Genomic DNA, 24,109 nt, shown 5'->3' with positions numbered 1-24,109 from the left:
CCTGAGATCTAAAACTGTTCCTAGATCAGCACGCTGACTATTTTTCATTTTAGATGATAAGAAATGGACAGTGGGAATCTGGTCCTTGGTCAACATTCCTACTCTGAGACACTATGAATATAGAACCAAATAAACTGTGCAGCACGACTGCAATAAAGATGACCTGGAACAGACCCGCTGATTTGTGTGGACACCAGGATGACTATCTGTTAAGTAAGTAGCTATTAGGCATCCCAATAAACAAAATGGCTGCTCTTTCTTTTTCTTAGTATCTGGGCTACTTTGGAGACGCCAAGAGGCGGTACCAGCGCCTGTACGTCAAGTTCCTGGAGAACATCAACAAGAAGGACTATGTGAGAGTGTGTTCTCGACGACCCTGGCACAGACCATCCGGACTGAGGTACCCATCTATACACCCATTTCCCGACCGCGTCATGAAAAGATGCATGCGTAGGTCTTCATCAGAAACCTAGCAGTGGATACATGCACGTGCAACTTCAAATGCACCTCGTGCAATTTAACACGTAATCAGATGGTTATCGTCAGAGAATTGATTACCTAGCAAGCCAGTGAGGCAAGGTAAAGTCACAAACGGAGCTAGATGAAGCCAAAACAATAATATACATGCCTATAGCCATCGGTCTTGTGTGAAAATGGCTTTATTTTAGACATGTACAGTTGAAGTCGGAGGTTTACATACACCTTAGCCAAATACAGTTTTTCACAATTCCTGACATTTAATTCTAGTAAAAATTCCCTGTTTTAGGTCAGTTAGGATCATCACTTTATTTTAAGAATGTGAAATGTCAGAATAATAGTAGAGAGAATGATTGATTTATTTCAGCTTTTATTTCTTTCATCACATTCCCAGTAGGTCAGAAGTGTACAAACTCAATTAGCCCATTCCTCCTGACAGAGCTGGTGTAACTGAGTCAGGTTTGTACGCTTCCTTGCTCGCAAACGCTTTTTCAGTTCTGGCAAGACATTTTCGATAGGATTGAGGTCAGGGCTTTGTGATGGCCCCTCCAATACCTTGACTTTGTTGTCCTTAAGCCATTTTGCCACAACTTAGGAAATATGCTTGGGGTCATTGTCCATTTGGAAGACCCATTTGCGACTAAGCTTTAACTTCCTGACTGATGTCTTGAGATGTTGCTTCAATATATACACATATTTTGTGAAGTGCACCAGTCCCTCCTGCAGCAAAGCACCCGCACAACATGATGCTGCCACCCGCATTCTTCACGGTTGGGATGGTAATCTTCGGCTTGCAAGCCTCCCCCTTTTTCCTCCAAACATAACGATGGTCATTATGACCAAACAGTTCTATTTTTGTTTCATCAGACCAGAGGACATTTCTCCAAAAAGTACAATCTTTGTCCCCATGTGCAGTTGCAAACCGTAGTCTGGCTTTTTTGTGGCAGTTTTGGAGCAGTGGCTTCTTCCTTGCTGAGCGGCCTTTCAGGTTATGCGATAAAGGACTCGTTTTACTGTGGATATAGATAATTTTGTACCTGTTTCCTCATGCATCTTCACAAGGTCCTCTGCTGTTGTTCTGGGATTGATTTGTACTTTTTGCACCAAAGTATGTTCATCTCTAGGAGACAGGTTTCTCCTTCCTGAGTGGTATGACGGCTGCGTGGTCCCATGGTGTTTATACTTGCGTATTATTGTTTGTACAAATGAACGTGGTACCTTCAGGCGTTTTGGAAATTGCTGAACCAGACTTGTAGAGGCCTACAACTTTTTTTCTGAGGTCTTGGCTGATTTCTTTAGATTTTCCCATGATGTCAAGCAAAGAGGCACTGAGTTTGAAGGTAGACCTAGAAATGCATCCACAGGTGCACCTCCAATTGACTCAAATGATGTCAATTAGCCTATCAGAAGCTTCTAAAGCCATGCCATCATTTTCAGGAATTTACCAAGCTGTTTAAAGGCACAGTCAAGTGTATGTAAAGTGCTGACCCACTGGAAGTGTGATACAGTGAATTATAAGTGACATAATCTGCCTGTAAACAACTGTTGGAAAAATTACTTGTGTCATGCACAAAGTAGATGTCCTAACCAACTTGCCAAAACTATAGTTTAACAAGACATTTGTGGAGTGGTTGAAAAACGAGTTTTAATGACTCCAACCGAAGTATATGTAAACTTCCGACTTCAGCTGTACATTGTATATGCCTTCACTTCTCAAAGGTTTTCTTCTACCTTGTCATTGAACAGTTCATAGGACAGCGAAAGATATGTCTGGAAGGTTTATTACTTGTACCTTTTTAAATATATGTTTCAGAGCGTGCTGTCCTGTTGAATGTCCAAGGACAAGGCATAAGAGGAAAATACTAGCCTAAAGAGCTAACATGGTGTTTGTACTTCCATCTAGCCATCCAGTGTGTTCCCAAAAATCTGAAGTAGCCAGCATACTGAAAAAAGTTGCCAGCTAGGGGGGTGAGAGGGCATGACCCCCACAAAATTAGGGTTAGTAGTCATCTATTTGGTTGGAAGTGGGTGGTTATAGAACTGGGCATCTGAAATATGGTTGCTTTCTCTTTATTCAAATCTCTACTCTTCTTCACCAGGCAACAGGCCCTCCCCAAAATGGCGTCCCCGCCTCTCACCACCCAGACCCCGCCTCGAGCTGAGAAGGTGGAGAGGGAGCAGCGAGTGGCGCCGGCGCGAGCGCCGGTGCAGCGTGAGCCAAGGGAGAGAACAAGGGCAAAGAACGAACAGCGAGAAAAGGAGAAGGCGGCTGCGGTAGTGAAAGAGGAGTGGGAGAAAGAGAAGCAGAGAGAGAAAGAGAAGAGGGTGCTGCCGTCTCAGAAGCCCGAGAAACGGACCGCCACAGTGCCAACGACAGAACGAGGGAAGGAGAAGGAGAAGAAAGGGGGAGTGGAGAAAGGGAAGAAGGTAGAGCGCCTTCCCAAGTCGAAGCCAGCCAAGGTCAATGCGGAACCTCTTCCGAAAAAGAGGAAGTGGCTGAAGGGGGTCCCCTCGTCGTCTGATTCCGACTCATCTGAGGAGGCAGCCAGCGAGGATGAGAGTAAGAAGCGCTTTTTGCCTGTAGGCCAGTTTCTTAGACACAGATTAAGCCTAGTCCAGGACTAAAACGCATTCTCAATGGAGATTCTCAGAGTAAAAAGCTATTTCCATTGAGACTAGTCATAAACTGTCCGGGAATGTAGCCTGTAATACTTTGTTATTTTGTGAAGCAGTTTTGTACTGATTATTGCTAGTTACACTATATAGTGCACTACTTTTGAACAGAGCCCTTTGGAGCTCTCGTAAAAAAGTATAGCACTATAAAGGGATTACGGTGCCAATTGGAACGCAGTGCCTTCAAAGTATTCATACCCTTTGACTTATTCCACATTTTGTTGTTAAAGCCTGAATTCAAAATGGATTACATTTATATTTTTCTCACCCATCTATCTCCTCACAGTACCTCATTATGAAAAAGTGAAAAGATATATTTTTAGAGATGTTTGCAAATTTCATTGAAAATGAAATGCAGAAATATCTGATTTACATAAGTATTCACACACTTTAGTCAATACTTTGTATTAGCACCTTTTGGCAGTGATTAAAGCTGTGACTCTTTCTGGGTAAGTCTCTTAGAGCTTTCCACACCTTGATTGTGCAACATTTGACCATTATTCTTTTCAAAATTCTTCATGCTCTGTCAAATTGGTTGTTGATCCCTGCTGGACAACTATTTTCAGGTGTTGCCGTAGATTTTCAAGCAGATTGAAGTCAAAACTGTAACTCGGCCACTCAGGAACATTCACTGGTTTCTTAGTAAGCGAGAATTTGGCCTTAAGCAACTCCAGTTTAGATTTGGCCTTGTGTTTTAGGTTATTGTCCTGCGGAAAGGAGAATTCATCTCCCAGTGTCTGGTGGAAAGCAGACTGAACCAGGTTTTCCTGTAGGATTTTGCCTACATTCCGTTTCTTTATTTTTATCCTGAAAAACTCTCCAGTCCTTAACGATTACAAGCATACCCATAACATGATGCAGCCACTACTATGCTTGGAATTAGGGAGAGAGGTACTCAGTAATGCGTTGTATTGGATTTGCCCCAAACAACAATTTGTATTCAGGACAAAAAGTGAATTTCTTTGCCACATTTTTTGCAATATTATTTTAGTGCCTTGTTGCAAACAGGATCCATGTTTTTGAATATTTTTGTTCTGTACAAGCTTCCTTCTTTTCACTCTGTCATTTAGGTTAGTATTGTGGAGTAATAACTACAATGTTGTTGATCTATCCTCAGTTTTCTCTTATCAGAGCCATTCAACTCTGTAGCTGTTTTAAAGTCACCATTGGCTTCATGCTGAAATCCCGGAGCGGTTTCCTTCCTCTTCAGCAACTGAGATGGGAAGGACGCCTATGTCTTTGTAGTGACTGGGTGTATTGTTACACCATCCAAAGTGTAATTAGTTACTTCACTGTGCTCAAAGGGATATTAATTGTCTGCTTATACAAATTTTACCCATCTACCAATAGGTGCCCTTCTTTGCGAGGCATTGGATAACCTCCCTGGTCTTTGTGGTTGTATCTGTTTTGAAATTCACTGCTCAACTAAGAAACCTTACAATTATCTGTATGTGCGGGGTACAGATATGAGTTAGTCATTCAACATTTATGTTAAACACTATTATTGCATTGGCTTCATGGTGAAATCCCTGAGCGGTTTCCTTCGTCTCCGGCAACTGAGTTAGGAAGGACGCCTGTATCTTTGTAGTGACTTGGTGAGGCTTGCCATAACAAAAGGGATCGAATACTTATTGACTCAAGACATTTCAGCTTTAATTTTTTTTCAAAACACATCATTTCACTTCATGGGGTATTGTGTGTACGCCAGTGACAAAATCTCAATTTAATAAATTTTAAATTCAGGCTGCAACACAACAAAATATGGAAAAGGTTAAGGGGTGGGAATACTTTCTGAAGGCACTGTTTGTTTAGCCTATATGTATCAGTATTTGTGCAGTCCAACTGGGTGGAGGGATTCTGTGATGGGTAGTGATATGTGTCTGTATCTGCCCTATAATAAATGGAATAGAATGGCTCACTTTGTTTTGGTGCGCCAGGCAGTGAATAGGAGGGAAGACGAAAATAAAAGCTTTCAGGAATGTATTTGGCAAATAGGTAGAGCTGTGTGTGTCGGGTTGTCACGATAATATAGTACAACATTTTCCATGGCAAAAAGGAAAACAATGCAGACTAAGCTCTTTGGTCATTTAGTAGGAGTGTTATGTTACATTGTGTGCTATTGCTTGTTAGATGAAACAAATGTGACTCTGGGCTACAACATAAGAAACCATTATGCCTTTTTTTCTCAATTTCCTTGCCATGATACGTCTGAATATTGTGCTACAGGTATTGTGACAAGTGTGTGTGTGTGTGTGTGTGTGTGTGTGTGTGTGTGTGTGTGTGTGTGTGTGTGTGACCTCTATGCAGTGACAATGCAAGGCAGGGTGAACAACCGAGCCATGCGGGAGATGTTCAGGAGCTATGTGGAGATGCTGGTCAGCACGGCCCTGGACCCCGACATGATCCAAGCCCTGGAGGATACAGAAGGTGAGCGCTCAACACACACACACACACACACACACGGCCCTGGACCTCGACATGATCCAAACCCTGGAGGACACAAACGGTGAGAGCACAACGCAGAACCCGCACTCCACACAATACACACACAGCCCTGAGGGGTGAACCACGAAGCTGGATAGAGAAGTTACCGTGCTAACTTTGGTCAATTCCTTGTTTAACTTGGGATAATCGTTGACACGAAGGTGGCTCACCTTTCAGCCAGGTACATTTCTATGGCAACGAATGCTTTAGCTTTAACCTGCTAACTCTTCATCCTGAATGAAGTGTTTAAGGTTTGAGTTGATGACCAATCAAATTAGATTCCATCACTCTCGCAAAAAATGGGCCATCATCCTCTTCTCCGGACCATATTTGAGGAAGATGACTGATTTTAAAATATTTTATTAGTCAGGTGTTCTTTTGTTAAAAATAGTCATATTAAAATACATGCATTTGAAACTTAATGCGCTGTAAAACTTTCGTATGTACTAACAATATTATTATTTTTTTAATTAAGAGTGGGGGAAAAGGGGTTTGTTCATTGATAAGCAGACCAAAGACAACATTAACAATATAATTAATTAAAGAATGATGGCACTTCTACTAGCCTATTTCCCACCATATCCTGCTGATTTTGCAGGATAATCTGTCTTTCATTTTAATTTCGTAAAATGAATGACTGGTGGATGAATGGCATGACAATGGTCCTCAGGATCTCGTCACGGTATCTCTGCGCGTTCAAATTGGCATCGATAAAATACAATATGTTCGTTGTCCATAGCTTATGCCTGCCCAAACCATAACCCCACCGCCTACATGGGGCACTCTGTTCAGAACGTTGACATCAGCAAACTGTTCACCCACACAACACCATACAAGCTCTCTGCCATCTTCCGGTACAGTTTAAACCGGGACCCATCCATGAAGAGCACACTTCTCCAGCGTGCCTGTGGCCATCAAAGGTGGGCATTTGCCCACTGAAGTTGGTTATGGCGCCGAACTGCACTCAATGTCAAGACCCTGGTGAGGACGATGAGCAAGCAGATACTTGCTAATCAACCTATTATTCAAAATACTTTTATTTTTGTTATTTAGCTACTCATTTCAAATGGTTGAAACTAAAGAACTAATGAAGTTGAGATTGTAATCAGGTGTTTGGAAAATGTATTTTTTGTTTACAATGAAAGGTAAAGTTACCCAGAAGGATTTTGACATAAGCACTGGAAACTTTGACCTTGTCAATTGTCCATATCTCAATTTAAGAATAAATTCTTATTTTCAATGATGGCCTCGAAACAGTGGCAGAACGACAGATTTGCACCTTGTCAGCTCGGGGATTCGAACTTGCAATCTTTCAGTTACTAGTCCAACGCGCTAACCACTAGGCTAGAATTCAGGTTCTTTCAATCTCATTCATCTCTCTACTCCGCCTGTCTACCTCCCTTTCAACCAGTCTTGAACTATCCCTCATGAAGCGTAAAATTGTATCAACTGAATGATGGTTATGAAATAAACCGAAACTTGTTTCTCACAAGTGTAGCAGTTGTGAACTCTCCAAACAAAATGGGGGTTAATGGTACATTTACTAGACCTACTGGTTACATACAGTACCAGTCAAAAGTTATGACACCTACTCATTCAAAAGGTTTTTCTTTATTTTTACTATTTTCTACATTGTAGAATAATAGTGAAGACATAAAAACTATGAAATAACAGTTATGGAATAATGTAGTAACCAAAAGTGTTAAACAAATCAAAATATATTTCATTTGAGATTCTTCAAAATAGCCACCTTTTGCCTTGACAGCTTTGCAAACTTCCGGGGAATTTACTAACTATTTACTAAATTACTCACGATAAACGTTCACAAAAAGCATAACAATTATTTTAAGAATTATAGATACAGAACTCCTCTATGCACTCGATATGTCCGATTTTAAAATAGCTTTTTGGTGAAAGCACATTTTGCAATATTCTAAGTACATAGCCCAGCCATCACGGGCTAGCTATTTAGACACCCAGCAAGTTTAGCCTTCATCAAAATCAGATTTACTATTACAAAAGTTTGATTACCTTTTGTTGTCTTTGTCAGAATGCACTCCCAGGACTGCTACTTCAATAACAAATGTTGGTTTGGTCCAAAATAATCCATCGTTATATCCGAATAGCGGCGTTTTGTTCGTGCGTCCCAGACACTATCCAAAATGGTAAATCAGGGTCGTGCGCATGGCGCAATTCGTGACAAAAAAATTCTAAATATTCCATTACCGTACTTCGAAGCATGTCAACCGCTGTTTAAAATCAATTTTTTTCAATTTATCTCGTAAAAAAGCGATAATATTCCGACCGGGAATCTCCTTTTCGGCAAACAGAGGAAAAAACACAAAGACGGGGGCGGCCAGTGCACGCGCCTAAGCCCACAGTCCCTTGATCGGCCACTTGACAAAGGCGATAATGTGTTTCAGCCTGGGGCTGAAATGACGACATTCAGGTTTTTCCCGGGCTCTGAGAGCCTATTGGAGCCGTGGGAAGTGTCACGTTACCGCAGAGATCCTTTGTAATTGAATGAGATGTCAAAGAAAGACAATAAATGGTCAGACAGGCCACTTCCTGTAAAGGAATCTCTCAGGTTTTGACCTGCCATTTGAGTTCTGTTATACTCACAGACACCATTCAAACAGTTTTAGAAACTTTGGAGTGTTTTCTATCCAAAGCCAATAATTATATGCATATTCTAGTTACTGGGCAAGAGTAGTAACCAGATTAAATCGGGTACGTTTTTTATCCAGCCGTGTCAATTCTGCCCCCGATCCCCAACAGGTTAATTTGAGTGGCACTTCTGAATGAAGTTGAGTTGTGGAAAATGTTTATTATGCCTTGCTTTCCTTTGCAGCCTTTTGCTGGATCCACCTGGTAACCAAATGACTTAGGCTAATATATTATGGACATTTCTTTGAGATGATGTAAAAAAAGGCGTAGAGTAACTGTGCACCTTCCAAAAATAGAGTTTATCACTATAGCAATTGAATTTAATTTTATTGTGATATGGATTTTTGTCAATATCGTCATAGTTTACTCTGTCGTCTCTTTCCCTGTCTCTTGTTGCAGCTGCTTCCCACGCACACAAAGCCTTGCAGCGCACTCAAGCAGCGCAGTTCCTCCTCCCCACTGTTCGATTCAAAATAAGTTTGCATGCTGCTCTGTTAGGTCAAATGCAGTTAACCGATTGTTCCAAACAAGAACAATGCTGCTTTCCACTTTGCTTCTTAAATGCCATTCTACTTCTATGATTCCAACAGTAGACTCGTGTTTTGATCTATATCGCAAATCAGACCGCTATATTTGGTAAAAGAAATAGCAATTTCATTTTTTGGCCTATATCATGTAGCCCTAGCCTAGGTCATGTTCATTAGGCTCCAAATGGAAGAAATTGGACTGAAATGGGTAGGGACTATTTGGAACTGATCATGGCGTGTCCAATTGAACACGGACAGCCCTGTTCAGGAGCGCTCAAAGTGACAATGTTTAGATATGATGATCTGTCATGTCTGATCTATTCATAACATTTCTAACTGAAAACATTCAGAATTTTTCACTTCATTGACTACATCCCAGTGGCATCCAGAGTTAAAGTTAGACTTTCTGCCCCTGTTAGGGACAAATCCTAACTTACCCCCCACACTTTGGACCAATCCTAACTTTCCTATGCCCATTGGGGCAGAGAAAGGTTCAACACTGAAGGAATGGACATTAATCTTGCAATATGTCAAGGATTTTTGTCAAGTACAAGTTGCCTCATGCGTATCCCAAGTTGAGGATTTGGCCCTAAGTCATTCTTGTTATGAGTTAGATGTAATTGATATAAAGGGACGCTGTAGCCTGATTCACACTATAGGGCCGAGCTGAACTGGGCTAGCCTGGTTACTCATTCACCGTAGCTGCTGGAACCATTCTAGAAAGGACAAGGCGAAAAGAAAGTATCTGAGTCAGCACAGTGTGATTTGGGTTGGCCATACAGTGTGAATAAGGTACAGTATGTGTTAGGGATAGTTTCTGACCTTTTCCCTTGATTGTTTCGTGCTCATTTCTGAAAAGCAACTAGTGTTGTCATATCAGCTGTAATATGTCAGTAAAGAGTTTGATAAGGGAAGGCAGCGCCAAACGTGCAACATACATTTGAATGGAAACAGTGCTGTTTTGAACGACCAGTTGAATGTTGTGTTTGGTTTTGAGATTTCAAATGGTCAAACCCATATAGGGTTGCGAAGGGTCAGAAATTTTCCATGGGAAGTTAAGCCCGGGAATTTGGGGAATTTTTCTTAAATTATAACAGAACCTTTTTTATGGGATACACATAAGGCAATTCTAGGTCTTGTGGAATATTTTGGTTAAACTATCCCCAATTCAATGGAATTGCAACCCTCTGCATGCACAGTGCATTCTTCCATCACATGTGCAGTGCATTCTTCCATCATGTACAGCTGATTCTCAAGATCTTGCACACTAATGAGATGCTATTGAGCCCACACTACTACACTGTCTGAGCTAAGGACTACATGCTTTCTGGTAAGTTATGATTACAATACTGGGTGAGGTGAAGATATTTTATATGACATATATGATTTGTTGTTAACTAGTAAATTGTAGCCTATAGCAAAGTGTTTGTCATTTCTAACATGTTAACAATTGCTACTAGTTCGTTTTTGCTACCATGTGGGTTTTAGCTTGCTTGAGCCTGCTGAGTGTTAATTCACCTGTTTCCATACATGTTTAATTTTAAAACATTTATCTTACAAAGGAGTTGTTTAATCTAACTGTTTAACTCTTTATCTGTACATGGAATTGTATTTGTTTTTTTAAACATTGTTTTCTAATCTTCACAGGAAAATGCCACGGGCACAATCTGATCTGTGGAGACATTTCACTGCAGCTAATGTAGAAGGAAAAGCTGTGTACATTTGCAAATACTGTGCCAAATCATATGTGAAGAATGCAACAAAGATGCAGAATCATCTGGCCAAGTGCATAAAGTTCCCTCAGCGCTCACAACAAGCAACTTCTGACATAAGTCCCTCTACTTCTATTTGAGGTGAAAATGATGAATCGGACACCTTATCGATAGCAACAGCTCATGGCCCTCCTGGAATCAGATGTTTTTTTTTTACTCAATGGAGGAACGTAGTCAGAGAAATGCTGATAGATGTCTTGCTCGAGCTGTGTATGCAACTGGTTCAACTCTGCTCACAGGCAATGTGTATTGTAAGAGATTTGTGAATGTTCTTCGCCCAGCATACACTCCTCCAACCAGACATGCTTTATCTACTCATTTGCAATCATCTAATGGGTGGTTGATGTTCGTGGGCAAGGAATAATTAACTACATCATCTCCACCCCTCAACCAGTATTCTACAAGAGCACAGACACAAGGGACAACAGACACACCGGTCTCTACATTGCAGATGATTTAAAGGCAGTCATCGATAACCTTGAACAACAGAAGGTATTCGCACTGGTGACAGACAATGCTGTGAACATGAAGGCTGCTTGGTCTAAAGTGGAGGAGTCCTACCCTCACATCACACCCATTAGCTGTGCTGCTCATGCGTTGAATCTCCTCCTCAAGGACGTCATGGCACTGAAAACAATGGATACACTCTACAAGAGAGCCAATGAAATGGTTAGGTATGTGAAGGGTCATCAAGTTATAGCAGCAATCTACCTCACCAAGCAAAGTGGGAAGAATAAGAACACCACATTAAAGCTGCCCAGCAACACCCGTTGGGGTGGTGTTGTCATCATGTTTAACAGTCTCCTGGAGGGGAAGGAGTCTCTCCAAGCCGTATCACAGTCTGCCGATATGGACAGCCCCATCAAGAGGATCCTCCTGGATGATGTATTTTGGGAGAGAGTGGTAAGCAGCCTGAAACTCCTGAAACCTATAGCAGTAGCCATTGCACGGATTGAGGGAGACAATGCCATCCTGTCTGATGTTCAGACTGCTTGCAGATGTAAGAGAAGATATCCGTACTGCCCTGCCCACTTCACTGTTGCTCTAAGCAGAGGAAACTGCAGTTCTGAAATACATCAAAAAGCGTCAAGACTTCTGCCTAAAGCCCATAAACAATGCATACATGTTGGACCCCAAATGTGCTGGCAAGAGCATCATGTCTGGTGCAGAGATCAACAGGGCCAATGGTGTCATCACTATCGTGTCTCGCCACCTTGGCCTGGATGAGGGCAAGGTTCTCTGGCGAAGTACATTTCCAAGCAAGGGCTTTGGGATGGAGATGCAATATGGCAGTCGTGCCAATATATCTGATCAGCCACCTGGTGGAAGGGACTTTGTGGATCTGAGGCTCTTTCCCCTGTTGCCTCCATAATCCTCCAAATACCACCAACATCAGGTGCCTCAGATCGCAACTGGTCCTTGTTTGGGAACACACACCAAAGCGCGCAACAGGCTGACCAATACAAGGGTTGAAAAATTGGTGGCCATCTGGGCAAATTTGAGTCTTTTTGAGCCTGAGAACGAGCCATCCTCAACAAGGTTGGAAAGTGACAGTTGGACATTGAGGAGGCCCAGGGAGAAGACATGGAAGCCTGAGAGGAAGAGAGCCAAAGCTTTAGTTTCTAGACTATCATTTTACAGATGTATGTTGAAAATGTTTTTGGGAGATGCGATGGATCATTCAATATTCCCTTTTGTTGTTGTTCAGTGAAGTCATTCCATGTGAAGAGTCAACTCATTTAATTAAAGTTCAATTCGTAGCTAAATGGGTTTCTTTTTTTTCTATTGGAAGGATTTAATCATTTGCAATTGTCTACTTATGAGAAGGGAAAAGGTTTATGTTTCTGTCTCCATATGATATGGTAAATATATCCAATGCAAAAAACATCTACATTTAAATGGTGTTAATATTAATTTGGATATATTCCCATTAATTCCCACGGAAAGTTTCCACCTCTGAATATTCCCCAAAATGTGTAACCCTACACCCATATTGATCAGGCCACACCCCGCCACACACACCAAACAGGAGCAAACATACCTTGAGGAAAGTTGAACAGTGCACAGCATTGTGGGAAAGCGTTTGGTTCTGTACAAACCGTTCCGCAATGTAGCATAACATTTCAACTGAATATGCCCCTGGTTAGCCTCCCCAGGTTTTGATTGATTGACAGTCGTTTGAAACATATCCATTTAATCAGGCTTTCCTCTCCATCGGTTCCCTCAGATGAGCTGTACCTCCCTGGAATGAGGAAGATTGATGGCATCATTGTGGAACAGAAAAGGAGACTGATGAGGAGAGTTAACATGAGTACTCAGCACCAGGTAACCTGCTCTGAATATACTGTCAATGTATATATTCTGAACAAAAATATAAAAGCAACATGCATCAATTTCAAAAATGTTACTGAGTTACAGTTCATATAAGAAAATCAGTCAAAAAAAATAAAAAGATTTGGCCCTAATCTATGGTTTTTACAGTGGCTTGGCATTTTTCCTATTTTGTTGCCTTACAACCTGGAATGAAAATAATTTGATTTACACAACATGCCTACCATTTTGAAGAAGCAAAATATTTTTTATTGTGAAACAAACAAGAAATAAGACAAAAAAACAGAACTTGAGCGTGCATAACTATTCACCCCCCCCAAAGTCAATACTTTGTAGAGCCACCCTTTTCAGCAATTACAGCTGCAAGTCTCTTGGGGTATGTCTCTATAACCTTGGCACAACTAGCCACTGGGATTTTTGCCCATTCTTCAAGGCAAAACTGCTCCAGCTCCTTCAAGTTGGATGGGTTCCGCTGGTGTACAACAATCTAAGTAATATCACAGATTCTCAATTGGGTTGAGGTCTGGGCTTTGATTAGGCCATTCCAAGACATTTAAATGTTTCCCCTTAAACCACTCGAGTGTTGCTTTAGCAGTATGCTTAGGGTCATTGTCCTGCTGGAATGTGAACCTCCGACCAGTCTGAAATCTTTGGAAGGCTGAAACAGGATTCCCTAAAGAATTTCCTGTATTTAGCGCCATCCATCATTCCTTCAATTCTGACCAGTTTCCCAGTCCTTGTCGATGGAAAAACAACCCCACAGCATGATGCTGCCACCACCACGCTTCACTGTGGGGATGGTGTCCTCGGGGTGATGAGGTGTTGGGTTTGCACCAGACATAGCGTTTTCCTTGTTGGCCAAAAAGCTCAATTTTAGTCTCATCTCCAGAGTACCTTCTTCTATATGTTTGGGGAGTCTCCCACATGCCTTTTAGCAAACACCAAACATGAGGGAGCGTGCAATTGGGCATTCTGACTGCAGGATTGTCAACCAGAGTCAACCATAAGCCACCTCTAATTTCGTTTTAGAGAATTTAGCAGTATATCCAACTGCTAAATTCGCCCACACGACGCCAGACACGTGTCCTGTGGTTGTGAGGCCAGTTGGATATACTGCTAAATTCTCTAAAACAAAATTAGAGGTGGCTTATGGTTGACTCTGGTTGACAATCCTGCAGTCAGAATGCCCAATTGCACGCTCCCTCAACTTGAGACGTGTGAAATTGTGTGTTGTGTGACAAAACTGCAAGTTTTGGAGTGGCCTTTTGTCCCCAGCACAAGGTGCACCTGTATAATGATCATGCTGTTTAATCAGCTTCTTGATATGCCACACCTGTCAGGTGGATGGATTTTCTTGGCAAAGGAGAAATGCTCACTAACAGGGATGTAAACAAATTTGTGCATATGGAACATTTCTGGGATCTTTTATTTCAGCTCATGAAACGTGGGATCAGCACATTACATGTTGGTTTTATATTTTATTTCAGTTTGTGTATGTGTGAGTCTCTCACACACACACACTACCGTTTTGAAAAGTTTGGGGTCATTTAGAAATGTCCTTGTTTTTGAAAGAAAAGCACTTTTTTTGTCCATTAAAATAACATGAAATTGATCAGAAATACGGTGTAGACATTGTTAATTTTGAAATTAATATTGTAGTTGGAAACGGCTGATTTTTTAAAAATTTCTTTTAATGGAATATCTACATAGGCGTACGGAGGCCCATTATCAGCATGGACATTTCTAAATGACCCCTAACTTTGAACGGTAGTGTGCATGCATACACGCACGCACACTCTTTGAAGAATCTAAAATATATTTGGATTTGTTTAACACTTTTTTTTTTTTAGTTACTACATGATGCCATGTATGTTATTTCATAGTTTTAATGTCTTCACTATTATTCTACAATGTAGAAAACAGTAAAAATATAAAACCCTTGAATGAGTAGGTGTTCTAGAACAAGTGAGTGATTAAAAATATATCTGTATACAGTTGAAGTCAGAAGCGTGGCGGAGGGTTGGGATTAAAGAGTTTGTTTGGTAATGTATTGTTGTTATATACAGTTGAAGTCGAAAGTTTACATACACCTTAGCCAAATACATTTAAACTCAGTTTTTCACAATTCCTGACATTTAACCCTAGTAAACATTCCCTGTCTTAGGTCAGTTAGGATCACCACTTTTATTTTAACAATGTGAAATGTCAGTATAATAGTAGAGAGAATGATTTATTTCAGCTTCTATTTCTTTCATCACATTCCCAGTGGGTCAGAAGTTTACATACACTCAATTAGTATTTGGTAGCATTGCCTTTTTAATTGTTTAACTTGGGTCAAACATTTCGGGTAGCCTTCCACAAGCTTCCCACAATAAGTTGGGTGAATTCCTCCTGACAGAGCTGGTGTAACTGAGTCAGGTTTGTAGGCCTCCTTGCTCTCACACGCTTTTTCAGTTCTGCCAACAAATTTTCTATGGGATTGAGGTCAAGGCTTTGTGATGGCCACTCCAATACCTTGACTTTGTTGTCCTTAAGCCATTTTGCCACAACATTGGAAGTATGCTTGGGGTCATTGTCCATTTGAAAGACCCATTTGCGACTAAGCTTTAACTTCCTGACTGATGTATTGACATGTTGCTTCAATATATACACATAATTGTCCTGCCTCATGATGCCATCTATTTTATTAAGTGCACCAGTCCCTCCTGCAGCAAAGCACCCACACAACATGATGCTGCCACCCCCGTGCTTCATGGTTGGGATGGTGTTCTACGGCTTGCAAGCTTCCTCCTTTTTCCTCCAAACATAATGATGGTCATTATGTCCAAACAGTTCAATTTTTTTTTTTCATCAGACCAGAGAACATTTCTCCAAAAAGTGCAATCTTTGTCCCCATGTGCAGTTGCAAACCGTAGTCTGGCTTTTTTTGTGGCAGTTTTGCAGCAGTGGCTTCTTCCTTGCTGAGCGGCCTTTCAGGTTATGTCGATATAGGACTCGTTTTACTGTGGACATAGATACCTTTGTGCCTGTTTCCTCCAGCATCTTCACAAGGTCCTTTGCTGTTGTTCTGGGATTGATATGCACTTTTCGCACCAAAGTATGTTCATCTCTAGGAGACAGGTTTCTCCTTCCTGAGTGGTATGACGGCTGCGTGGTCCCATGGTGTTTATACTTGCGTACTATTGTTTGTACAGATGAACGTGGTACCTTCAGGCGTTTGGAAATTGCTCCCAAGGATGAACCAGACTTGTAGAGGTCTACAATATTTATTCTGAGGGCTTGGCTGATTTTATTTTGATTTTCCCATGATGTCAAGCAAAAAGGCACTAAGTTTGAACGTAGCCTTTGAAATACATCCACAGGTACACCTCCAATTGACTCAAATGATGTCAATTAGCCTATCAGAAGCTTCTAAAGCCATGACACAATTTTCTGGAATTTTCCAAGCTGTTTAAAGGCACAGTCAATTTAGTGCATGTAAACTTCTGACCCACTGGAATTGTGATACAGTGAATTATAAGTGAAATAATCTGTAAACAATTGTTGGAAAAATTACTTGTCATGGACAAAGTAGATGTCCTAACCTAACCGTCTTGCCAAAACTATAGTTTGTTAACAAGTGGTTGAAAAACGAGTTTTAATGACTCCAACTTAAGTGTATGTAAATTTCCGACTTCAACTGTATATATATTCAAAGTAGCCACCCTTTGCCTTGATGACAGCTTTGCACACTCTTGCCATTCTCTCAACCAGCTTAATGAGGTTGTCACCTGGAATGCATTTAAATTAACAGGTGCGCCTTGTTAAGTTAATTTGTGGAATTAATTTCCTTCATTACTTTAATGATGGACCAACACATTACATGATTGACCGCTGTAATGATGGACCAGCACATTATAGGTCAGTCAATATGGAACATTTCAAGAACTTTGAAAGTTTCTTCAAGTGCAGTCGCAAAAGCCATCAAGCGCTATGATGAAACTGTCTCTCATGAGGACAGCCACAGGAAATTAAGACCCAGAGTTACCTCTGCTGCAGAGGATAAGTTCATTGGAGTTACCAGCCTCAAAAATTGCAGGCCAAATAAATACTTCAGAGTTCAAGTAATAGACACGTCTCAAAATCAACTGTTCAGAGGATTCTGTGTGAATCAGGCCTTCATGGTTGAATTCCTGCAAAGAAACCACTACTAAAGGACACCAATAAGAAGAAGATACTTGCTTGGGCCAAGAAACACGAGCAATGGACATTAGACCTGTGAGTCCAAATTTTAGATTTTTGGTTCCAACCGCCGTGTCTTTGTGAGACGCAGAGTAGGTGAACGGATGATATCCGCATCAATTGTTCCCACCGTGAAGCATGGAGGTGGTGTGATGGTGTGGGGGTGCTTTGCTGGTGACACTGTTTGTGATTTATTTAGAGTTCAAGGCACACTTAACCAGCATAGCTACCACAGCATTCTGCAGTGGTATGCCATCCCATCTGGTTTGTGCTTAGTCCCACTATCATTTGTTTTTCAGCAGGACAATGACCCGAAACACACCTCCAGGCTGTGTAAGGGCTATTTGACCAAGGAGAGTGTGAAGACCAGGTCATCTGATGTAGCACGCCATCAATCATCCAACCTCAACCCAATTTGAGATGGTTTGGGATAAGTTGGACCGCAGAGTGAAGGAAAAGCAGCCAACAAGTGCTCAGCATATGTGGGAACTCCTTTAGGACTATTGGAAAAGCATTCCTCAGGAAGGTGGTTGAGAGAATGCCAAGAGTGTGCAAAGCTGTCAAGGCAAAGGGTGGCTAATTTGAAGAATCTCAAATGAAATATATTTTGATTTGTTTAACACCCTTTTTTTCGTTACTACGTAATTCTATGTGTTGTTTTGATGTCTTCACTATTATTCTAGTGTAGAAAATAGTACAAATAAATAGTTTTTCTTTATGTCCAAACTTTTGACTGTGTGTGTGTGTGTGTGTGTGGTTTCCTCCCATTTTCTCTCCACCTGTTTAGGAGACCCTGCACATGTATCCTCATATGGCGGCGGACCCCCTGGACTCAGGAGCTGTGTTGATGCGGCTCAGTGGGGAGGGCTACAACCGCAAGACCCTTAACAGAGTCAAGAAGAGCCTACCCAAACCACAGGTGTGTGTTTGTAGGTAGTTCTGATGTGGTTGGTTTTGCATACCAAATATGCCAGATGTTGTGGGGGGGAGGCCAGAGGGAGTTGCTCATTTTGGAGGTGGGTTGCTCTTTTGATTTCTATATGGAGCAGACCTTTGCTGCCAAGTTGCTGAATTACCACCCCATCATGCCTTGGTTACCAGTAGGGATGTGACAAATGGAAAACATTTATTTCATGTTTAAACTGCTTTATCGGTTTTCCGTTAAAACGATAGAAATTCATAAAAGTATTGCCACACAGGACTTTGCTGCTGTCGCTTGCCTTTTTCCAACTCTTACCGATGATGACGTAGTGGTGGAATCGTCTCCAAAATAATTGATTCCTCGACTCCTTGCACGTCGCCTTCCGACATCTACTCACAAGTGTCAAGATTCAGTATTTGTTTAACAGAGGAGACAAATTTAGATGCTGTACTTTCGAGAACGTAAACACTCGCATCTTTCATAGCGAGCTAGCGAGAGACGGAGAGAGGGGAGGGTCACGATAGTCAGGTCGGCCACCAGGCAGACATTCAGAACCGTGCGCTAGGCCTGTCTATTGGCAATCAATAGCTGTATCTCAGTTTCTATCTCACAGTTTCTATCTCTCTCTCAACTTCTGTAAAGCGGGGCCTATCATCAATGAATAGGCTAGGATATTGAGATGAGCGAGATACAACATTTCAGTCACACACAGTATGTGTGCAGGTTCGCTTCACGCTTTTCACAGCGTGGTAGCCACGGGACCAAAACAGCGGAGAAGTTGAGCCTCGCGCGCCAACCCTTTTAGTAATTGCGAAAATTGACCCACTATGCTGTTTACTTTCTGCATCTACGTACATTTAAAAATAATAATAATTGGGTTAGGGATTCTTCTTAACGTTAAGGATCCCAATTTTGTTTAAACGTTCAAATCAAACTTTATTTGTCACATGCGCCGTGAAATGCTTACTTACAAGCCAACAATGCAGTTCAAGAACGAGTTAAGAAAATATTTAGCAAATAAACTAAAGTAACACAAGAACGAGGCTATATATAGGTGGTACCACTACCGAGTCAATGTGCAGGGGTACAAGTTAGTCGAGGTCATTTGTACACCAGTTACCAGTGCAAAGTTGTGGTACTGATATTTGGGAGCCTCGGCCGTGTACATAGGCTTGACAGTACATGGCCTTCGGATTGCAGGCCTGCATAAGACAGGCAAAGCAGCTAGCTAGTTACTGCTCTGTGTCAGCTGTCATGGGCAGCTTAGCTGTATGAAGGTGCTTTTTGTATCCCTGAGTGTCCATATACATTGACTTCAGAAAGTATTCTCAACCCTGGACTTCAAGATTTTGTTGTTACAGCCTGAAATTAAAATTGATTAATTTGATATTTTGTGTCATGGCCTACACACAATACCCCCATAATGTCAAAATGGAGTTATGTTTTTAGAATCTTTTACAAATTAATTCAAAATAAAAAGCTGAAATGTCTTCAGTCAATAAGTATTCAATCCCTTTGTTATGGCAAGCCTAAATAAGTTCAGGAGTAAAAATGTGCATAAATCACATAAGTTGGATGGACTCATTCTGTGTGCAATAAGACTGTCTAACATGATTTTTTTTAATGACTACCTCATCTCTGTACCCCACACATATACAATTATCTATAAGGTCCATCAGCCGAGCAGTGAATTTCAAACAAAGACCAGCGAGGTTTTCCAATGCCTTGCTAAGATGGGCACTTATTGGTAGAAATAAAAAAAGCAGATATTGAATATCCCTTTGAGCATGGTTAAGTTATTAATTACACTTTGGATGGTGTATCAATACACCCAGTCACTACAAAGATACAGGCGTCCTTCCTAACTCAATTGCTGGAGCTGAAGGAAATCGCTCAGGAATTTCACCATGATGCCAATGCTGACTTTTAAAACAGTTAGAGTTGAATGGCTGTAACAGGAGAACTGAGGATGGATCAACAACATTGTAGTTACTCCACAATACTAACCTAAATGACAGAGTGAAAAGGAAGCCTGTACAAAATACAAATATTCCAAAACATGGATCCTGTTTGCAACAAGGCACTAAATAAGGCAGAAAATGTGGATACAAAGCCTTATGTTTGGGGCAAATCCAACACCAACACATCACTGAGTACCTCTCATCATATTTTCAAGCATGGTGGTGGATGCATCATGTTATGGGGTATGCTTGTCATCGGCAAGGACTATGGAGTTTTTTTTTAGATAAAAAGAAATGGAATAGAGCTAAGCACAGGCAAAATCCTAGAGGAAAACCTGGTTGTCTGCTTTCCTACAGACACTGGGAGACAAATTCACCTTTCAGCAGGACAATAACCTTAAACACATGGCCAAATATACACTGGAGTTGCTTACCAAGACGACATTGAATGTTCCTGAGTGGCCGAGATACAGTTTTGACTTCAATCGGCTTGAAAATCTATGGCAAGACTTGAACATGGCTGTCTAGCAATGATCAACACCCAGCTTAACTGAGCTTGAAAAATGTTAAAAAGAATAATGTGCAAATATTGTAGAATCCAGGTGTGCAATGTTCTTAGAGACTTAGCCAGAAATACTCACAGCTGTAATCCCTGTCAACAGTGATTCTAACATGTATGGAGTCAGGGGTGTTTGAGATGTGTATTTAATTTTCAATACATTTGCACAAAATAATAAAAACATGTTTTTACTTTGTCATTATGGGGTATTGTCTGTAGATGCGTGAGTGGAAAAAAATATATTTAATCAATTTTGAATTCCGTCTAACGCAACAAAATGTGGAATAAGTTGAGGGGTGTGGATCATTTCTGAAGGCACTGTCTGTGTCTGTTGAATTGTTTCAATTCTTCGGCTGTAATGTCATTTGTGGATTCAAATAAAGTATTTTGTGTGTGTGTGTTTGAGGGGGCGGGTGTGTTTGTGGGTATTTACAGTGACTGTGTTTTATGTTAAAGGAATTACCAACAATCAGTTCAACAGCTGCTAGGTTGCGTTGCCCATCTCTCCCATAAGTTGATAGTTTGTTTGTAGGTATTTGTGTGTGTGTGTCATGTGCATTCTCATGTCGCACTGTTGAACCTTGATTATATAGGTGGATTTTATTCTCTCCATATATTGTTTTTAATCTGTTTTCCCCCAGGACCTTAAACTGTCAACAGAATCATGTCGGATCTACAGCCTCTACCACTCACTGCATCATTATAAATATCATACTTTCTTACACTGCAAGAAAGAGGTAAGGACATCCGCCCTGTATTTTATATTATTGTAATAGATACACCTATTTCATATATATTTCTCTTGTTGATATTGAAATATTGTATCAAGAACAGTTATTTGTGTCTCCCCTACTATGGTTTATTTAAATATTGTTTCAATTTACCCAGCAGAGATATTACCCAAATGTCTTTTATTCCTTTATCCTTGCTTAAACACACCAGATATATTGTGGTTGAAATCCCCTGCTGACATAGATTAAATTAAATTCATCTTTGCTAATCAACAATGGTTGATAGGAATTCTAAATATTGTTTTTATATTAACGCTGTCAAACAATTAAAATAAATAATTGCATGATTTTTCAGTAGTTAATCACGATTTAATTGCAATTTTTGAAATTGCTCAAATTTGGCTCTAAAAAGCAGGGCATTGAGTTACAGGCATACTATGCTTTGATTGTAAGGGACAGAAACACACAATTATCTGTATCAGAAACAAAATGCTCTCAATGTTTTAAGTAGGCTTACTCCATCTTATCAATGTTCTTGAAGTTTAAGACTTGCACATAGTCACACACTCAAGTACTGTTAAAGCTTCAGGCATTCTAAATGAGTGTTCTCCCAATTTCTGAAACAAGGAGCATATCAACCTGTCCAAATATGTTGTGAGTTCCACAGAAGACAACAGATCAGCCAGGCCTGGGCTACTTATCCATGTTCTTCAACATGAACTAGTCACAAGCTGTAACGCGTTAACTTTGACAGCCCTAGTTTATATTAATATTGTGTTTACCCAGCATAGATAATGTTTATTCCTTGGGTAGACACACCATAGCCTTGAGACATGTACTTCTATTTTTCAAATAGACATATTACCATAGTCTAAATATACTGTATATTGTGCTTATATTTGTGTTTCCCTGGCAGACCAACACTATAGAGCAGGCAGCTGAGGACCCTGGGCAGGAGGAGGTGGTGCAGCAGTGTATGGCCAACCAGGGCTGGCTGGACACCCTCTTCAACTCCTTCATCGAGCTGCTCACACTCAGCGCCAAGGCCTGAGCGACAGACAGAGGGGATGGAAGACAGAAAGAAAAGAGAAAGCGAAAGAACAAAAGGCACAGAAACTAGGCCCCAGGAACGGTGAGGTGGGCGAACAAGGGGAAACGATGTAAGAGGTCCCATCCCACCTGGAGTCGTGTGGGTCCGACGGACAACTTGAAAGGCCACTCTAGGAACTAGAGGGTCGGTAGGTGTGACCTTGGAGAGTGACCTCTCCTTAGTTCAATGACTAAAATATAGCAATTAATTGACTTGACCTTGAGAATGGATGATGACCCCACAGGAGCTGGTGTTGTTCCTGATTGGTCAAGAGATGACAGTGACCAATCAGGAGGCAAAGACCAAGGTGATAAAATACACCGAAGGCAGAAGGAGGATCTATTGCACCTGGTCACGTGGATTGTCTCACAGACATCGTAAAACTGTGCATCAGACAAAAACTTTTAAGAGAATCTATTACTGTCCATTTTTACATAAATGATTTGTTTTTAAACATTGCATTATAGGAGTGCAGTGAGCGGTTTGAATATATGGCTTGTCTGTGGAAAGGATGCAACATAACGGTGTTAATTCTCTCACTCGTTCTATGCGACAGTAAGCAGCGGCACCGGTGAGCTATGTGATAATATATAAACCCATTTAAATTATTTATATGAGGAGGATTTTAACAAACTCTCACAAGTGCTGGGATGCCGCCTTAGCATTAACATTTTTTCACAGGTTAAATGTTCAATTGTACGTACACCCACATATCCGAGCTGTCTTATCTTTTTCTTTGACACAAAAGATGGGTGGATGAGACGGAAACGTGGCATCAACTTTGTCTGTAAAAGTAGAGAATGGGTATATTTGAAACCGACATTGTAGGGCTTTAGTTCATCAGAATCATGCAGCTGCAAAGAGAAAGAAACATTATCAAGTTCCCTTACAGGAATGGTTATAAATGAGTAATATTTAAAGAGAAAATTGTCATTTTTATGTTTGATGTTTTGCATATTGCTATGACATATTTTGGGAGGAAATTCATTTTTTCCTTGGAAAGAAAGTCTGTAAATATTGTACAGTTCTTGACAAATCTTTGTTTATACATTAGATACTCAGCGAAATGTTTTGCCACGAGCAGCACCACAGATATTGAGATGAGCGAGATGCAAGACTTCTCTCTGTCATACACAGTATCTGAGCATGTGAACGGGTTCGCTTCACACTGTTGCAGCCTGGTAGCCACGGGACCAAAACAGTGGAGAAGTTGAGCCTCGCGCTTCAATCCTTTTAGTTGTTGCGGAAATTGACCCACTATGCTGTTTACTTTCTGCATCCACATCATATCGCTGAGTTTACCTTAAATAACTCTCCTGTATTTGAAACACAAATAAAAACGGCAAAGAACAATTTGTTGTTGAAGTCAATTAATGTATATGAAATAGATTAGATTACAGAAGGGAAGTTACCCAGAGCTGTTGGTGACGTAGAAGCTGGAAAAAGAAACTAAAGTCACAGCATTTTTGCTCATGGGGCATTTAAACCAGGTATGACATACGGCGACTTTCCTGGTACAACCTGTTAAGTGAAACATGACATGTGCTATCTGATTGTGCATGTCCAACAAAGAAGCCCATCTGTCATGGGGTGGGTAAATTAAAATGTCAGTCTTTTCTGGCTAGGTCGCAAGTTTTTTTTCTTCTTTGTAATACGTTTTTGGGTGCTATCGTCCAAGTCAATGTTATTAAAAA

At 40.8% G+C, this 24,109-nt stretch overlaps 1 protein-coding gene across 3 annotated transcripts in view; it reads left to right on the top strand.

The window, feature by feature from the left end:
• The window catches only part of prr12a (proline rich 12a), a 60,515-nt gene extending 36,747 nt beyond the window's left edge, over positions 1 to 23,768 (top strand). Inside the window, exons 9-15 of one of the 3 annotated variants that reach the window (XM_014157027.3) lie at positions 270 to 400; positions 2,577 to 3,037; positions 5,458 to 5,577; positions 12,828 to 12,925; positions 17,940 to 18,071; positions 21,236 to 21,331; positions 22,242 to 23,768. In XM_014157027.3, coding sequence (XP_014012502.3) covers positions 270 to 400; positions 2,577 to 3,037; positions 5,458 to 5,577; positions 12,828 to 12,925; positions 17,940 to 18,071; positions 21,236 to 21,331; positions 22,242 to 22,376 — 1,173 coding nt within the window. In that variant the 3' untranslated portion in view covers positions 22,377 to 23,768. The other 2 variants (XM_082965576.1, XM_082965575.1) reach the window with 2 other exon arrangements.
• The last annotated feature ends 341 nt before the right edge of the window (positions 23,769 to 24,109 follow it).

This window comes from Salmo salar, chromosome 19, assembly GCF_965601325.2.
Source record: "Salmo salar chromosome 19, fSalSal1, whole genome shotgun sequence".
NCBI lineage: Eukaryota > Metazoa > Chordata > Actinopteri > Salmoniformes > Salmonidae > Salmo > Salmo salar.
Note: the sequence above shows the minus strand (reverse complement) of the source record. Positions and strands in the feature narration are given on the sequence as shown.